The following is a 19,848-nucleotide window of genomic DNA, read 5'->3' as shown; positions in this document are numbered from 1 at the left end:
TATGTATGTGTTCCGCCCCTTTTGTATATAAATATTTGTTTGCCATTTTTAAAGTGCACTCGTGCTATCATTTCAGCCTTGTTCTGTGCTCACAAGCCCTGAATTTTCAGTTCAAATGGCTCACTCCCTTGTTTTTACCTGTCTCATCTCGCACCCCGGATGTTGTCTCAAACAAAATGAGGGAGGAAAAGTCTGTCCACATGGGCTTATTCTAGTCTTTAGTTTGAAGCGGGACTGTTTTTTCTACCTCGATGTGTTCGTTTGACATCAAGGTTGTATGACGGGTAAAACTAACGTTGGAGTTGAGGAGTTTTTATTCAGAATATTCCGGGAACAAATAAGGTGTCAGGACCAGAACAGAGACAGGACCCACTTGCGTTGTGTTTCTCTTAAGTTTTATTGGAAGAAAGGGAAAGGGTTGTGCCCACGATCCAGTGATCGCTGGGCGCGGGAAGGAAGTTGCTCTGAACGCGGGAGTGGAACTTCCGTGGCAAGAGATGGCGGTGTCGGGGTCAGAAACGAGTCGTAAGCCAAGAAAGGAGAGTAGACGTGGTCGGGGACAAAAGAGATCGAAAGCCGGGACAGGAGAATAGACGTGGTCAGGATCAAATCGGGTCAAAGCCAGGAGACAGACGGGAGCAAAAAACAGGCGGGAGTCAGGGTCGAAAAAGGCTTGCCTAGAGTTAACTGAGGTTTGCAGATGGACTGACAACAGGTGACAGAAAGGAAGTGGGTTTAAATAGGGACAGGGAGCCAATCAGAGTCCGAGGCAGTTGGCGCTAAAGGAGCGGGCACAGGTGCATCACATCGGTAATCATGACATGAGGGGCAGGCTGAAAATCTCTTCTATAATATGCGGGCGGGTTATGTAAAAACAAAGTGCTAAAATCCTTACTTCACACCAGCCCTTTGTCTAGATTGGTTCTGGTACTGTTCAAACTTAAGGCTGTTATCCAACTGTAAACTAAAATGACTTCTTGAAACAATGTAGGGGACTGATTAACAACTTAATGAATTGATACATGAAGAAATCCAATATATATATATATATATATATATATATCATGAATAAATAATTACAATTCAATACATGAATTATCATAATGCGTTAGTCACAATTAAATAGGGGAAGGAGTCATAAATGACTGAAATAACAAGTTTGTTAATGAAGAAATCACACGATCATGGCTATATATATATATATATATATATATATATATATATATGCAGTGACACATTTCAATATTACAACACATTCTAGGACGCAATATCGTTTCCCACTGTAATTTTCAATGATGACTTATTAAGACGTTTTTTTTTTTTTTATCCGCAAAGCTCAATTCGAACAGTGTTTTACATTCTCAGAGTGACCCCGGAGTGAACCAGCAGGTATAAGAGGGAAGGTTACAGGGGTCGCATCCCTTTGGACCTCCAGCCCCCCTTCCCTTTTTGTCCCACTGTGAAGGGGAGAGGCAGGTCTTTGTAGGAGGCGAAGGAGTCTACGGCTTATTATTGGCTTTGCTCCCCTAGAAGATCCCCCAGGCTTGAGGGTAGAAAATTGGGGATCAGAGACACACTGCTAATGGATTCATTTAGTTTTAATTGGGTGGCTTTGTAGCCACTTAATGAAAGAGTCACTAACTACTGGGAGGACAAATACAAATGAGACTTACTTGAGGGTTCACAATAACGTGAATGAAGACTGTTGTCGGTGTTCAGTTGGCACAAAAATGGTACAATAGTTGCCAAAGGAGAACACACCGGCCGTTGTTGGTGGACAATTCCAAAGGTTATATGAGTTATGAGATGTTTTGCATTTACTTACCTTCATTTCTTCATTTCTTGTAAATACCTGGGCTGGATTTATTGCAAAAATTGACAAAAATGATTACAGTTACATGCATGCCATAATCCAATCAGAAACCGAAAATTGGATTTTTGGAACAAACAGAATGAATCGTTGACATGCTTAGAGACAAAGGATTAACTCCGTATACATAGCGTTTGCGAGTATTCCAATTACAAAGGTGAAATGGAAGCGAAGCTTTTATGCTAATTGACATTGTTATTTTTGCATTGAACTCTTGACATTAAAGAAAGACATTTTTCATTCATGCCACTCATCAAATTCAATGGTGCACTAGAATTGTTTACTCCACGCTCCATTTCTGTATCCTATTCACAAAATGTGCTCATACATGGTGAGCCAAAGGGATAGATTTACAATATATATGGATGTATAGAACTGTAGCCTTTTCACAATGGGCGGAAAGGAAATTCAATTTTCCATGAGTTCTCAACCCATAAACATCAACATTTTAGTGAGGAAACTTGAATATCTATGTATAATTCGTCCCACAATGTTTTGCTGCACAAAAATGATTGAAACTGCATGTGCACACAAGCTATGGGTTTACTTGAACGCGTCCAGGTATAGGTCACTGGAAAATGAAGGCACTAAACCAACTTGTCAGCGTCTGCCACACTACCGTCCTCCAGGGGTTCCTCATAATCCGCACCTGACTAATTAAAAACCTGTATTTAAGGACTGTGTCGACATCAGAGGCTGTTGGGTCATTGATAGATAGATAGATAGATAGATAGATAGATAGATACTTTATTCATCCCCGTCAGGAAATTCACATAGTCTTCCATGTATCTCCCATCTCATCAGCTGCACCGCCTAGCCTCAGTCGGGTTGCGGGAGGGCTGAAGCCCATCCCAGCAATCATCGGGCAGTGGGCAGGGGACACCCTGAACTGATTGCCAGCCAATCGCAGGGCACACGGGGACAGACAACTCACTCGCTCAGTCACACCTGGGGACAATTTGGACCGGCCAATTCACTTGAAATGCATGTCTTTGGAATGTGGGAGGAAACCGGAGTGCCCAGAGAAAACCCACACAAGCACGGGGAGAACATACAAACTCCGCACAGCAAGGCCGGGAGCTGGATTTGAACCCACGCAGGAGGTTCCCACGACCTCAGAACTGTGCCGCACACGCGCTAACCACTGCGCCGCCGTGCTGCGTCTTCCATGTATGTCTTTTGTTTTCTGGTTCTGATAGCGTGTTAATTATTTTTTGACTCTTACTTTGTTCATAATTTTGTTTTTAAAGAGACAATGTGTAATATTTAATGCCTCCTTGTGGTACAAAAAAACATTGATTTAAATTATAGGCAAAAATACATATACCATTGTTGATTTTTGTTGGTTGAGAAATGTTGATTTCTTTTACATAGCGAAACCCATACCTCATAGTCACTGCCATGTTTGTCTGACATCTTGCTGCAACGCTTTTTTCATTTGACACTGGTTTTCGTTGACATCAGACAATACAGTGCTATTTAGTGATCAAATATTTCATTATGTACCTTTCGATAAATACCATCTTTTCTTGGAGCACCTCGGCCTCTGGTCCTATTTCCCTGTACTTAAGTCCATCAGCAAAACATGACACCAACCATTGCAATCGGAATACTCTCAGTCGGACCAAGACCTTAATCGGATTACTCATTTTCATGGCTTATATAATACTGGCAATATACCATTTCCATGGGATTTCTGCCTGCATGTAAACTTACCCAATTGCTTTGAATACACAAAACTCTGAAGCCACTAGACATTAAATAAATACCATCCTTGTTTTGAGCACCCTAGCCTTTGGTCCTGCCTACCTGCACTTGGGTCCACCTGCAGAACATATTACCAACCATTGAAATCTCAATACTCGCTGTCGGTTTGAGATCTTAATCACATTATGTGCTCATTGAAATGGTTTTATATAATCGGAATACTGGCTATATCCTGGTTTTAAATGGATCATTGCCTGCATGTAAACTTACCCAATGACTTTTGACAGCAAAACCACGGATCCATTGGAGAGGCTCAAACTTTCCTGCAGACACTGGACGGAAGCTTTCTGCCTGGCTGAGAAGCAACGGCGTGCCTTAGAATTAGAATGCTCTCCATTTGAGCAAAACCCAGCAGGCCAGAAAACCTCAGAGGAAACATTTTGCGAAGTTTCACCTGTTGGGCCCGGCAATGTAACATCCTTTTGCGACCAGCATGCACCAGCAGTCGAAAGAAAGAACAGTGTTGTCGTGATGTCACATCATCAAGAGTCCAACGCTAAATGGTGATAAAAATGCAGTCTCCCTATTTACACAATCGTTTTTTGGAGTGGGTTGATTTTTTCTTTTCTACAGCTCTTCAGAATCGGGAGCTTGTGGAGGAAAACCAGCAGATGGAGATAACCTTATACCTGCTGTGCTGAGGAACAACACTGCCCAGCACCAAGCAGCAACTGTCATCCAGGTAATTATTTTAGCCATGCACCTACCTCTGTTGACTCTCCTCATCTCAGACAAAGCACCTCAATTTATGATGACGAGAGCTATCCATTGAAGATTAAAGCACGTTAAAATGAATTATTGGTCGAGTGTTTTAAGAAAATATCTCGCCGCCCCCATTTAGGAATAATTGGAAATGTATTCAATCTTGTGCCACTCCTACATAACGTGTAGCCATTTTGCGCTTATTCTCTGTAGGGCTTTCATTTACAAAGAGCGTGTAATTGAATGCTTGGTGGAAGTCTACTATTCAGCATAGATTGAGGCGAATGGGTTTTTAAGCAGTGGGATGCTCAAATACTTAATACAGTTTTACAAAGGGCTGTATAAATAATATCGGTGTCTGAAATAACCTCCGCCCGGACGCCCGGGGTGTGCATCGTTTACGCCGGGCGTACAACTTACCAAACGTCTCCGCCCGGGTGGCCGACAACTTTCTCAAGAAAAAAAAACAAAAACAAAAAAAAAACCCTGAAAGATTATTTTTTCAAATCAAACGTTTGCTTCATTCTGATTTCGAAATCTTCGTTCGGTGTGAAAATTTCGGAATTTCGGTTCGTTTGGCAATTTGCATTCTCGGCAGCCAATCAGAAGCCTGCATCATATAACTTTGTCCTTCCGGAATTTCCAGAGCGATATAATGTCGTGCATTTGCATATCATTTTCCAAAGTAGACGCACGGAAAACACAAGAAAAATGGAGAAGTGGTTAGCAATCAAGCCAAAATTCAAAAGAAGCTACCAAAATTTATGACGCTACAAAACGTAAACGTACGTTAAAAGCATCGAGGAAAGAGGAGTTCATGGGGCTTGTAGCGGACGACGCAACGCAAACTGAATGAATGAAGATGAGTCAATACAGATGTCATATACATGTTATAAGTAGATTTATAATAAACTTAATTTTAAAGTGTTTTTCTGTTATATATTTTGATTATCAATCCTTAATACTTCGCAACAATGGAGTTTTTTGCGATGAGTTGTCTTATTGTGTGTCAAGTTATGAAAAATGGGGCAGGCAACTTTTCAGAGTTGTCTGTCCTGGTGCTTTTTGTCATGAGTTTCAGACACTAGTAATATTTTATTTTATAAAAAAAAAAAAAAAACTGTACTTCTACCCCGAATCATCGCATGAAAATCTGTATTTACTTTAGATATGTAAATTTTAAATAGGTTTCCTTAAACATGCTTGCGTGCTTGTGTTCATGTGTTGAAAAAAAAAACCCGGTGATTTATCAAATTCCAAAGGATTTTTGTAGTAGGATCCCCCCAGTTCTCCTACAATTCCCACCGGGTCTTTTTGGATTTAGAGGCACACTGGAACTCCATTTGTCTTGCACCAACTCGCAGTCAGGCAGAGTTCAGGGGAAGAAAGAAAAAAAAATAGAGTTCAATGTATTTCATCATGCATCGTATTTTAGCGCAGTTATTCATTGAGCTTAGAAAAAAACCTTTTGCGTGTGTTCCACATTCAGGCTGGATGGAGAGGTTTCACGTTAAGGAAGAAGCTAGCTTCTGCTCTTGCTGCTGTAGCATCCCTGCAAGGAGAAGAGGATGCTTTTGAGTTGCAGGACGTTGAGGAATTTGTCCTAGATAATGTAAGTAGGGAATAATTGAGTAAGTATTTCATGTGTATGTGTGTGTGTGTTTACACAGCATTCCCTTGATTTTCACGGTTTACTCGTTTGATTCTATGACCACCTGCATAAGGTGAAACTCTGTCAAGTAGGAATCAAATATACTGTAATCCCTAGCTATTTCATGCTTTGTACTTTGCGGCTTCAGTCAATCGCCGGTATCAATATATTCTGTTATCCATTATCCCCAATCGCTGCGAGCAGGGGCCGGCAGAGCGCATTTTTGTTGGGCCTAGAGAAACCTTTTGTTTGTTCTATCTTCCAAAAGGTGGACTGCATTTGAGCACCTGAGATCCGTTACCCCCTATTGCACATTGCTGTGAGAGGGGACCGGCAAAGCACATTTTTCTCGGGCCTGGCTTTTGCCCTAACTGTATTTCCACCTAAAAGCAATTGCACTCGTGCATCCGGGATCCATTATCTCCAATCCCATGTTCATGCATGCGGGATCCAGCAGCAGGCACCTTTGTCAGAAGGCATGCCGTTGTGCCCCGATTAAAATTAAAGACACTGTTTTCGCTGTGATCCATTATCCCATAACGACTATGCATAAAGGAGGGAAGGGAATAGCGCAGTTTTTTTTTGTTTTGGACTGATAAATCTTGCCATTGTCGCTCGCCTAAAATAAAATGCACTGTTTTCGTCACGATCCATTATCCCCAGTTGACTATTGCTGAGAGCGGGTGCTAAGACAGCAAACTTGTGTGGTGCGTGGTGGGTCTTCTATTCAGTTTTTTTTCCACCTAAAATGAACATTATCCTTGCAGTTGTTATCCATTATTCCCATTCGACTATTTGTGGTAGTAGAGGCATATTTTAAATGTGTGTGATAGCTACTTCACTGATTTTAACAAATCCGGTTTTTTTTTTTGCACCATTTCCCGCAATAAACAAGGGTTAACAGTAGCGTGTGTGTGCGAGTGTGCGTGTGTGTGTTTGTGCATGCGTGAGTATTTTAAGCCCATCCGATCTTTAAGGGGGTCGCATCAGACCTAAAATGTCAATCATTACGTTTGGGTTTGGGGTGTGCAGGGCTTCTTTCTCACTGACTTTTTCCCTTTTTTTAAAAAAAAAAATGATCCACCCGCCGTTGTACTTTGTTTCTTTTTCTTTGTGGCGGATCTGCAATGGATTCCGTAACCCTTTTGTGCATCCGTCCCTTTTTCTAATTACCACGTTCACTCTCGTTGGTGCGCTCGTTCTTAACGTCACACTCCTGCCGAGTACTCACATAAATGAATAATATGAAATTTCAGTTTCACTTTGGTCTCAGTTCCTCAAATCCAGTTATTTGGTCCGTCTAAGGCTGGGCCGTGCTTCACTACCAGTGAGCCTGGGCTGAGAGTTTTGTTTTTTTGTTACTAATTAGCGCAAAGGGCACCTAGTTTCAGTTGCATTTCCAAAATAACAACCAATCGTGTTATTACTATGTTGTTACTATTTTATTACCAGTTTAATTTTTAAAATTAAGGTTGAATAGACTCTGTCATTACAAAGATAATTTTACCAGAAAATCCGAATGACTCGGCACGGGTGAGCTATTTTCAGAACGTTTCCACGTGCACCTTAGGTGTCCTTAGGGGGCACCCTGGGCACCAAGTTGGAGACTCTTGCTATATATAAAGAATGTGTTTACTTTTGAAAAGAAAAAAAAAATCCAGAAATATTTGAATGAATTTATTCTGTCCGTATGGAATGTAAAGGGAATACTGGAACAGGATTGGATTATTTGCCAGGACGCTCCTGCCACATGTTCCTCGGAGTCTCGACAGCCATCGCTTTGCCAGGTAAGGTTTCAGAGATTTGCACAACAATAAGTCTTTGTGCCGGGGTCTCATACTCGCGGGCTGGGGGCTAACTGCGGCCCCCCAGGATGATAGTTTGAGGCCCCTGCCTTAATAAGAAATTAAAGAGACAGTGTGTATTGATTTCCCACTAGATGGTGCTGTATTTCATTTTTCCACCAAAAAAGGGGACTCAAAGTGACCAAAACGCACTTTATTACTTTTGAAAAGAGAAATAAGAAGAAAAAGAAAAGAAAAAAAGAAATAAAAAAGAAACCAAAAAAGATGAAAAGGAAAGAAAAAGAAAAGAGGAAAAATGTTATATTTTGGTTTTGTCTTCTTTCTCTTCATTTTCTTTCTATTCTTTCTTTCCTTTTCCTCCATTATTCTTTTCTGCTTTCTTTCTTTCTTTTCTTTTTATTATAGTTTTCTTTTTTGCTTCGTTTTCCAATTTTTTGCATCCGTAATTAGTATTTCTTTTTTTTTTTTTAAATCATTTTCCCCTTCGTTTTGTCTTTCTTTGAGAAAGGCTGCGTAAAAATTGGAAGGAGAAGGGTGCTTTATGCTCACTTTCACTATCCGTAGTTTGTAGTCTTCGTTGGATTCATTTTTGGTTGCACTACCCATCACAGCGACATCTAGTGGACAAATATAAAACACTGTCCCTTTAAGAACGTTTTTATCAGCGCTGTTTTTGTGAATAACCCCATATGGCCCATCCTCACCCGGATCCTCGCTTCAGCGCCCCCCAACTCAATCGAGTTTGAGACCCCGGTCTTTGTGTGTGAGTCCTATATTTGTTATAGTTTGATAGTTTTTGCTAAACGGCCTTAAATATAAAGAAAGGCTATTCATTTCCCCACTACTAAATGCCTATTACTTTTGTTTCCTCCCTGTCAAAGGAGTTATTTGCTATTCCCTTTGTCACAGCGCTCAGGGAATTCCTTTCTCTCTGTCACTGATTGATCTTTAAATATGTTCACTGGAAAAACAATCCGGCTTTTTTTTCTTGAGACCCAACGTCATTTTTCACATGGCTTTGTTTTCTCTGCCTTCATTTACCTCCCATCGGATCTTTACTTTGGCCTGGCCAGCTCGCCCGCGTTGTACATCATTTGGGTCCTAGTGAAACGGCCCAGCAGCTTTTACGACTGCCGTAGTGTTATTAGTAAGTATTGTTTGCATTGTAGCACCCTGGCCTCAATCCGGAACGTTCGCGGGTTCTACCACCACTGCCCATGCTGAGCCTTACGCAAGCCTGGGAAGTCAGAGAACAAGAAGACAAGAGGGTTGCAACACAGAGCTCTAATAGGTACGACTGAGAACTGCCAACTTTATTACAATAGATTTCCCTATTGTTGTACTGACTTTTGCTACAATCGTCTTTGGAATTGCAAGTGAGGAAATAATAATCATTATTTATTCATTTAGGAAAAGGTCATCTGGAAACTCCATGGCAAGTGACTTTTCTAGGAGGTCAGAAAAAATTCTGGAGGAATGGTAAATTGTCTCACGATTATGAAGAGTTACAAGGTTTTACAGTCACTGACAAGAAGTACTTCAAAGTAATAGAGCCTCACAATAATGATCCTTTACAAGAAAACATTTAAATGTGTATATTTTTGGAAAGAACACATAATCTTAAAAAATACGATAAAGAATAGAATAACATGTATTTTTTGATTAAATTGCAACAAGAAAATAACATATTTTGACATTACATATATATAAATTTCTGTTTGAAAAATCTTTTTTTTTTGTTATGCAAGAATTAAGTAACATTTTTCAAAAATAAACCATTGTAAATTCGATAGCTAAATATATTAGACAACAATGATTTCTGTTTTATTTAAAAAAAAAAAAATTGTTTTACCTAAATAAACTGATTCGAAAGAAACGTGTTTTTAGCTAAAGACATTTTACATAAAATTATTTAGATATATTATTCAATGATGAAGTAACAGGCAGCACGGGTGGTGCAGTGGTTAGTGCGTGTGCGGCACAGTTCTGAGGTCATGAGATCGAACCTTCCTGTGTTGAGTTTTTATGTTCTCCCCGTGCTTGCGTGGGTTTCCTCCGGGTACTCCGGTTTCCTCCCACATTCCAAAAACATGCATGTCAGGTTAATTGGCCGGTCCAAATTGTCCCTAAGTGTGAATGAGCGAGTGAGTTGTCTGTCCCTGTGTGACCTGCAACTGGCTGGCAACCAGTTCAGGATGTCCACTGCCCACTGCCCGAGGCCAGCTGAGAAGGGCTCCAGCACCCCCGCGACCCTACTGAGGATAAGCGGTGCAGATAGTGGTTGGATGGATGAAGTAACCTTTTTTCCTTAAGTTAACTTAATCACAAAAACATTGCATTTTATTTTTTAGCTAAATACATTTTATAAAAATAATTTCTGTTTTAGGTAACATTTTTTGGTACATGAACATAATTAGAAATCCATTGTATTTCTTCTGCATTTTTATTATTCAGTATAGTCCTTTTATCACAAGAAGCACAATTGTAAGACAATGCATTTTTATGAAAAATATATTACAGAATATAACATTTTCCATTAGATTATGAATATTCTCAGTACAATACAGTATTTGTTCATTGTTTCCATAATTGATTTCTTATTCCGCAATTGCATGAACCTGTGTCTGTGCCTGCCCTATACAGAGTCCCACATTGATTCAGTCTCAATCTATTTGACCTTTAAATGATAACAGCTTCTTTACATCCATTAAGAGTGAAGATTTTTAATTATGATATGCCCATAGGGGCTTCACTAACAGGAAAACAGCTGAGATGATGCTGAGGAGAGCCCAGAAGATGAAGTCAAAGCGGAAAAGCACAGGTATGTGATATAAGGTTTGAAATAAGGATGCATGTACTTTTCATCTATCAAGGGGAATGTATGAGGAGGATGTGGAAATCTGACAACATGATAGCCCACTTAGAAGTGCCAGACTCTAGTTTTGTGAAAAGATGCTAAAGGAAAGTACAGTATTTCCTCAATTTTTGCGGTCGATCCGTTCCATAACCACCAGAATAAAGTGGATTGCTAAGAAGTAGAAACCTTATATGTACTATAGATTAACATAATAAATCTGTTCACTTGTGCACACAGGATAGTTTTTAGGTCGTAAAGCACTGTGGGACTAGTACAGATACACACAAACTCCGGCTCACTAGTTAAAAAAATGTCTCTGTATTGGTTGACTTCTCTAGGCGTTTTCTGTTTTATTTTCTGCCCCCATAGCAAAAATGCTTTAGTCAATATACGATAGATGCAACAGATGTATCCATCCATATGTATTGTAACTTACTAGCTAAAAAAATCTTTATATTTATTGGTTGATCTCTTTGGGAGATTTGCATTTTCTGCCTGCTTAGCAATTGTATTCATCCATATCTAGTGTAAGCCTATGCTTCTGAGCACACCATGTGAACAGATGGAACGCAGCAACGAGCCCACTTTTGGAGTTATAACAAACAAGCGGGGTGCTTGGCTGATTTTGGTGAATGACTCAAAATGAATCTTTTAATGTCAAAAGTTGAATGCGTGAACATCTATTTTCTTAAAGGGTCAGCGTGTGTTATTTGGCCTTTAGATATCACTGTATTGTGTAGTGCAACTGAAGACTAGTGCTAAAAAGCGAAAGGAAGATTACAAAATATAGAGACCCAAATTGACCTAAACGCACCATCTTGTTTCCAAATTTTCTGACCAGCCTTTAGCAAGTTTTGGGGTTTCTAGGTACCTGTAGCAGCATAGAGGGTGGACAATGATGTCAACTCCCTTTAGGTTCAGCTCATGTTATGTAAAATAAATTCAAGTTCATCAAACTTTTACATCAGATATGCATGCAATCCGTAATTTTTTTTTTTTAAATGAATGACGTTTTTTACCACCAGGAGGTGCTATGTAATACACACTGTATCTTTATTGACAGCGCTCATGCTTGCTCTCAGATCGGATTTCTCCCAATCGCATTTTTTAAGCTTTCATTCGTTTTTTCATGAAGGCGTTACACGATTCATTTGGATTATTCCGATCAGCGCCCAGCAAATAGAAGGCATTTCCCCGATTGGTTTATGTGTACTGGTGCTCGTAAAGTGATGCCTACAATGCACGATGTACCCAAAAATCCATCAATGGGAAAAAAATATGCGATGCACTAAGGATGCGAAAATTGAACGCCGATATGGCAAGGGAACTTTTATGACTGTTGATCCTATTTTGACTTCACTTGAGGATAGAAAAAAATGATAATATGCCCCCAATTAACACTAAACGTCACTGACGGCATTTCCTTAAATGAAAAAAACCTAAATTGCCGGGTTTGATGGTCTTGTTGGTTTCTCGTTCTGTGTTCTGACAGCAGAGCACCTTTCCAGCTCGCGTGCGCTAACGAGCCGTAACGTACAGCAGAGGCTAGACTCTGTCGCTTCTTGTTGAGTTTTTTTTAACGGAAAGGGACGAGGTTTGCGTCGATGTCTGGAGTTGACGTGGCCCTGCCGCGTCGCTCTAACGGTAGTCCAGACCTTTGATCAGCTTGTCGTCTTGTCATCCCGCCCCGACGCCGGCCAGGTCTTTGTCGAGTATAACTGGTGGTGGCAAGCAGAGCCGTGCTCTCATACTTCCCAGAAGTGAGCTTGCGGTTGGCTGTGTTTTTTTTTTTTTTTTTGAGGCCTGATTTAAACCTTTTTCTGTGTAGGTCCGTCAAAGCATCTGAATGTCTGGAGTTACCAGCCACTTATGACTCTCCAGCTGGAGACTCCAAACAGGCTTGCACGGTGTAGTCTGAGTGCTAGCAGGGGTAAGGATCTTTATAACTACTTGAGGTAATATAGCAGCAAAACAATTCATCTAGATTCAGTGCAGCCTTTCTCAATGTTTTTTAGTTACTTAGCCATTGTGAATCAGTTTTTTCAGCCAAGTAACCATAATCAGGGAAAAACATTTTTGATTGGAGGTACAGTGCCATGGAAAAAGTATTTGCCCCCGTCCTGATTTTGGTGTTGCATATTTATCACTCACAAAAGTTTCAGATCCTTAAACAATTACAATACCAAACAGAGAAAACTCAATGAAATACAAAATGCAGTTTTGAAATATTGATTCAATTTTTTAAAGCACAAGAAAAAAATCAAAACCTGTCTGTCCCTATGTGAATCGCCCCCTGAACCTAATCGTGTGTTGGAACACCTTTGGCACAGAAATCAAACATTTACGATACTAGGTAATGAGTCTTTCACAATGCTGTGGAGGAATTTTGGCTCATTTTTCTTTGCAAAATTGTTTCAAATTTGCCATATTGAAGGGTTTTCTAGCATGAACTGCCCGTTTAAGTCACACCACAGCATCTCAATTGGATTTAAATCTGGAGTTTTTTCTTTTGAGCCATTCAGAAGTGGATTTGCTGGTGTGGTTAGGGTTAGGGTTAGGGTTGTTGTCCTGCTGCATGATTCAGGAGCGCTTGAGTTTGGGGTCACAAACTGATGGCCGGTCATTCTCCTTAATTGTTCATATTTATAACAAGAAAATATGTGCACTGCAAAATAAAGGACAGTGAGAATATTTAGGAAAAAAATGAATTCAATTTCCTTGATTTGTTATGCTATTTTTTTGGAAAGAATTATTTACTAAAAAATACATTTCGGTAGCTTCTCATTGTAAATATTGTTATGTCTTACTTAACCAGGGAAAATTTTCCAAAACTATCCTTACAGAATAACGATGATAGTTTTGCTACCGTTAGACGGTTTTGATTATTTTAAATATATATTTCTTATTTTACTCAAGAAACAAATTTACTAGAGAAACATGTTTAAATACTGTAACCCCATGCTACTTCATGCTTCATACTTCAGTGCGTCACGGGTTAAAAATATTCCGCTATCCATTCTCTTCGATTGCATATCTTGGCGAGAAGGGAACCGCACTTTTATTTTTTTCGCCTTTACTGTTGTTTGGCCTAAAATGATCTGCCCTTGTGTGGCCACGATCCATTATAACAATCCCACATTGCAAACAGGACTGGCACATGGCACTTTTGTTGATCCATTATTCCTGGTTACCCTATGCTGAGAGCAGGGGCCTAAATGCGCCATTGTTTCCTGCCTAAAATGAGCTGCACTGTTTTGGCCAAGATCCATTATTCCCAAACTACTATTGCTAAGAGCAGGGACAAAGAGAGCAAATGTGTGTCATGCTTGGTGGCTCCTTTTTTTTAATGCTCTTTCAGCCTAAAATGAGCAACATACATGCTACTGGGATATTATCTACAGTTTACTATTGATGCAAGCAGATCCTGGCAGAGGGATGTTAAGAAAAGGGTGTTGCAGACTTTTGCATATTGCAGGGGTGGGTTATTGTGCCCATTAATCACAAATAAAGTATAGTAAAATTAAAACAAAATCTGCAAAATATTTTGGGTTTTTTATGTATGTATTATTGCCTTGCATGCTTTATTAGAATACTAATAACCAATTGCCATAGAGTTGAGAGACTTTGGTGAGGTGAGATCTTCTGCTATCTTGTGAGAAGGCGATTCATTGTTCTTTTCACTGTCAGTAGCATAGAATCCTCATCAAAAATGCATCACTGATGATTAATAATTCTATGCCAAAGTAACTAAAATTGGATAACCCCGCTGCACAGTGGTTTGGAATCACTTCGCTAAGCCAACGATTTGTCAATGACTCTCTCCGGTTTCTCTGATCCTTAATACACCCGTGCCGACCTTATTCGACACACCCCTGGCTGTGACCTGTGGAAGGCACCCCAAGTACCTCCTCCTTCTCGTTCGGACCTCACCCCCCAAAAAGCGCCCGAGGCCTGAGGAGGCAGCCGGGCCTCGCTCGGCCCGACACGCTCTGCCCGACAGGGGTTAACGTTTTAGGGGGTTTGTAGGCCGGGTCCTTCTGGAGGTGATTAGCCCCGAAAAGCAATGACAGATTCTTTCCAAGATATCTGACGCGGCATGTTTATTTTATCCGGGCTTTGTGTGGATGTGCTGGACATGAGTAACCCACTTGAAACGGGTATCGGCTTACGCGGAGACGGGGAAGAGGGGTGGCGGGGGTGACGCGCCTCGAGATGTTTCGTTGTGAAGGGAAAAAAACATTCCTTGGATGGTTCCTGTTGTCAAGCGTGCCAGAGGGAGCGATGTGTTTCTTCCACAGTGTTGTATGGATCCATTTTTGTATTTGATGCCCCTGCACAATTTATTTGTTCCGCCTAGTTTCAATGAAATCGTACTTGTTGTGGACACAATGTCTTTGACGTTAAGTGTCCCATTAGAGTTAGACATGTCACTCAACTATGTTATGCTTGTTAGTGTTCCGAGGAGCCACGCAATTTATTGTTTCCACCCTGTCTTCCTTAAATCGGAGCTATCTGGATTCCTGACTGAGTGTATTAGTAAATAATGCTGGAAGTGCTCACGTGCTTGTTCCTCAATACCAAAGTGAAAAGCTACGACATAGTTGCCTCAATTTTGTAGTTCTGGGGACACCATCATGGTCCCCACCTAAAAACACCTCAGTAGCTTGCAGACCGGTTCTAAAAGTAGCTTACCAGAGATGGGTCATTTTGTTTTGGAGAAAATTTAACCTATTTTAGCCTATTTTAGCCTTACTTCCAATAATAACAACCTTCTAATCAAATAATACTAATATACTGTAAGCCTGTATTGTATTTAAACTGACGTTCTAAAAATACTATAAAAAAGCCACATGTTAAAAGAAATACACACCCAAAATATAAGTGAAACATGGACCTAAACAACAGTATTTATTTAATTTTGTATTTAATTTGTAAAAAAAATGATATACTGGAAATAAAGATAAAAATAAAACAATTTTAAACCATTTACCGTAACTTTGAAGCAGCGCTTTGATGGCAGAAACTCTATTACACTATTTTCCTATTTTTCAACCATTTTCTTCTTCTTGATATTTGTTGTCACTTTTTTACACTTTTCCTTATCGTTAACTTTTGGGTAACCATTTATTCTGGTCAAAAACAATAAAAGGGAATAAGACACACTAAATCACAATAAAAGGAGATATGGTCCCTCTCAAACACAAGACTGAACAAGAAGAAGAGATCAGGCAAGGAGGTGAGCGTGTGAACAACGGCCCTTGGGTGTCTATGTCTGTCTTGCGTCCCATAGTTTTTATTTTGTTATAAGTGCATATAAGCTGACCCCCCGTTTTCTTTTGTGAACTACCGTACATTTTAGTCTTTTCTTAATTCAAGTTGCAAATTTACCATAAATTCAGTTATGGTTGTTTTCTAAAGGATACTTTTGATTTGTTTAGATTAGGGCAATTTTTATGCTTTAAGATAATTTGTAACAGAGAATATTGAACCAGATCTTAGTTCACATATCATATCATACCAGAGCAATGGTCCAGGAATGGCCAGTTTTCTCTTTGAAGACAAGATTTGAACAAAATCCTATTTGAAGTAAAGCCTACTTTATGGACGTTGAAAATTCACCCAGAATTCAGTCCTGGTTATTATTGTCTAAATATTTTATAATATTTTGTAGGTGAAAAATATGTGTCGACGAATGTATTTCGTCGAAAAAATTCAATCTACTTGTCCATGTTTGTGTTGCTGAGGAACAAATCCAATATGCTTGTCCCGCCCAAGTCTTCTGGTATCAGTTGGAACGGCGTCTTCGGCTATAATTTGTGTTCCAGTCGGATGACGTGGTCACTTCACAATGTTGTATAGGTCCGTGTTTGTGTTTCAGGACGCTATGCAACAGTTGTCCCATTTTTACATAACCTAAAGACTGTCTTTGTTTAAATGTGTAGTTGTGTAAATAAACAACTAGTTGCACTGGAAATCCGCTTTACGGGATCATAAACAATTGGGGGGACAATGCGGTATTATGATCATCTTTGAAAAGGCATTTATAGTTTATCCGACCGACTCAAGAAGAGTTTGAGACAGATGGGGAAGAAGCTTGTCATTTCTAGATTCCCCCAGGCTAAATGTCTGTTCCTCCGCCCGACCTTCTGATATTCGGTCTTCTCCTCGGCGCAGAGAAGCGCCGGCTTAATGTGCTTAAGAGCCTCTCTTAACAGGCGTGAATCCTACGGAGAGGGCTGGGGGGTTGCCTGATATCCTGCAGGAGTACTGAAGGGTCTCTCTGGGGGGTTTAAGATTTGCGTGGGGTGAGAAGGATCGTCTCAATTCTACTGCCTCGCTGAATGTTGTTTTCCGCTTTTTCAAGTTCTTTAATAAGCAAAGAGCACTTTGCTGAGCAAAATTGGCCGCAAGTGATATTGTTTTTGTCAGCTTTAATGCAAACATTCAACCTGTAACAACATTTTGTGATTTGATTGACTTGATTATTGTTTTTATAGAATATATTTTAAAAACCATGTCATGTTTGGAGATTGAATTTATTTGACTAAAAACACAGTTTTGAATCTATGTATGGATGTTAGGGTGAATCGAAAGGACACACTGTTTTTTCTGTGTTTTTATGATTTTTCAATGTAAAACTTTTCTTTAACATTTTAATATATCATCGCTGTCATGTGAAAACCATTGTTCTCTGAAAAAAATTTGTTTGTTCACTTAATAATTAGGTAGACAAAAACACATACCTGAATTAAACTACAAGTCAAATTTTGTAGCCTATGTTACAAGGCAGCTAAAATTCAAAAGATAGTCTTTAGTATACAAAAAAATGATGTAGTTTTCTACATAGAAGACAAATTCTGCTTTCAGTGTAGATGAATGCTAGTTTTGTGGCACTTAAAAAAAATGTGGACGCAAACTTATTTGATGATCATCAAAACGTTTATCATTCGTATCGAGACTATCTCAGAAATTTGTTTTTTGTTCATTACCTAAATCGGCCCTCAATGGTTTATTAAAAAGTAATTCAAAGATTAATTATTTTCTAAATCTTGCTCTTTGCTATCATAAAATTTGTTTTTCTAAGAAAATCATTTTACGGTATAATAGTTTTTTTTCATCCTTCTTCGATAAGATATGTTTTTCACCCAGAATTATTGATCCAATTTCTCTTTAAAACATGTTTAATGTGAATCTTTTAATAAATTAATCTAGTGGTGTTTTGTGACCGTTGCCATAATTGTAATCCTGATAACTGAATCCTTCGACAGAGTAACTCCTACATAACCCTTGTAATCAAGGCCCCCACATTTCAACTCCTAAATTTCACACTATAAACTCGATCCCTGAATTGTGATTCTAATTTTTAAGTCGTGTTCTCTCAACCGATGCCAATCCTTTTATTTTACTTCAAATACAACAGTGGAATAATGTTTTTCATCCATCTTATAAAATGAATTTTGGAGAGATACGACTTTTTTTACATGAAATCAATTATAGTACTTCCTATTTCATTTGTAATGTTTTTTAATACATTTTTATTGAATTAAACTTTGAGTTTCTTGTGTCAATACCCACATTATAACCGTAACCCTGGTAATGTTATCATTCAACAGAGAAACACAAAAAACCTGGAAAACTAAATCAGTAGAGCCTAACTCTAAATCACATTGAAAACCTTATATTTTCACATAATGTTGATCTCTAATGTTTAATTCTGACTCCTTAACTCAAAGAGCCTAACCTATTCCTAAATCCTGAATATACAGTTATATGGTACTTTAAATCTAACTAAAATCCCTTAACTTGAACTCCTTGACTCAAAGCCTTAATCCCTTAATCATAATCCTCTGGAACTCTAGCCTTCTATCTTTACCATGATCCTAACACTAACCTCCTGTTTCAACTCCCCAACCCTAAATGTCAAGGGTTCTCTTTAATCAACCATAAAACTAGTTAAACGCTAGTTGCCATCCACGTTCATGAACCAAATTGACATGACATCATTTTAATCATGTTAACCGTGGAAAATGCACACATTGTATTTAATTAAACCTTAATTCATCGTAGCAGAAAGCGACTCCCGAAGGCCTCATCGGAATGGGAAGCGCGAGCATCCATTTTTGGGGCCCCGAGGGGGGTCCCATCCATCACTTGACACTTTTAGTGGTCTTCGTCAATTAACCCGTGAAAAGCGGCCGCACTTTCCCCACGTCGAAAGTGAGCAATAAAGGCTTCATTAGTTCCAGTGACGGACCGTCAGAATCCATTATTAGCCCACACCCGTCTACTGCCGCCCCTACTGTCAGCAAAACGCAAATGTTTACTCTGAATTACGGCTTCATTATGGGATTTCAACACGCCTCGTAAATCAGACCTCGCTCCAGAAAGCTGTCCGACTGCAGAACCGCAACCAACGGCCACGCGTCTTTCGGCAGCTGGGAATCTTTGATAACAAACACACAAAGCTCTTTAAAGTGAAAGTAAACACACCAGCGGCTTTGGCCACACAAGATTTTTGCTTTCCAGACCTGTTGTAACTTTTAACAGCGGAGCTCTTTTTATTAGGAATCAAGCACCTTTCGGAGATGTATTTTTTCTTTTGTTATCATGCTTTCTGTTTTATATTTTAATAAGCCTGCAATACGAACAAGATAAAAATTTAAGAACATATGGAGGACTGTCTCAGAAAATGTTCTGTTGTACAGTCAAAAAACGAAAAAAGGCATATCCTGGATTCATTCTAAATCGAATAAAATATTGCACTGCTTTTTTTTTTTACTGCTAATTATAGCTTACAGGCTACTCGTATAGATTTTCATGATATGCTAATCTTTTGAGATGGGATGAGTTTTTGTTGAACTCACGGTTCACGGATCCTTTAGCCACATGGATCGTCGGGGCACCAATAAAGACGCAACTCTGAACAGCCTTCTCCACTGTTGACGGTCCCTCGCCTGTTTTTGGGTCGTAGCAAAGTTGGCACCAGTCCATTCCATAATGTTGAGGGCCCGGTTCTTCTTCGGTCTTCCTCTCCTCCTGCCACCTTGGACTGTGCCCTGGAGAATGGTCTTGGCTAGTCCTGATGACCATACCACTGAAGTTTCCGTCTGCCCACAGTTGACAAGAGTTCTTCGTACGGTCCAACGTGCCTTCTGATTGTATTGCGCACCGTCTCGATTGTCACCTGTGACATTTA

General features: G+C 39.5%; 1 protein-coding gene across 1 annotated transcript in view; it reads left to right on the top strand.

Moving 5' to 3' along the window:
- The window catches only part of lrriq1 (leucine-rich repeats and IQ motif containing 1), a 58,045-nt gene that overhangs the window by 30,705 nt on the left and 7,492 nt on the right, over positions 1 to 19,848 (top strand). Inside the window, exons 15-23 of the mRNA XM_088339343.1 lie at positions 3,865 to 4,140; positions 4,211 to 4,319; positions 5,829 to 5,951; positions 7,694 to 7,777; positions 8,965 to 9,086; positions 9,206 to 9,274; positions 10,540 to 10,616; positions 12,481 to 12,582; positions 19,624 to 19,785. Of these exons, the coding sequence (XP_088195469.1) occupies positions 3,865 to 4,140; positions 4,211 to 4,319; positions 5,829 to 5,951; positions 7,694 to 7,777; positions 8,965 to 9,086; positions 9,206 to 9,274; positions 10,540 to 10,616; positions 12,481 to 12,582; positions 19,624 to 19,785 (1,124 nt within the window). The remainder of the gene's footprint in view (positions 1 to 3,864; positions 4,141 to 4,210; positions 4,320 to 5,828; positions 5,952 to 7,693; positions 7,778 to 8,964; positions 9,087 to 9,205; positions 9,275 to 10,539; positions 10,617 to 12,480; positions 12,583 to 19,623; positions 19,786 to 19,848) is intronic.

Source organism: Urocampus carinirostris, chromosome 7 (genome assembly GCF_059441175.1).
Source record: "Urocampus carinirostris isolate Australia breed hairy pipefish chromosome 7, RoL_Ucar_1.0, whole genome shotgun sequence".
Taxonomy (NCBI): Eukaryota; Metazoa; Chordata; class Actinopteri; order Syngnathiformes; family Syngnathidae; genus Urocampus; species Urocampus carinirostris.
The sequence above is the reverse complement of the archived record's forward strand: the minus strand, read 5'-3'. Positions and strand labels throughout refer to the sequence as shown.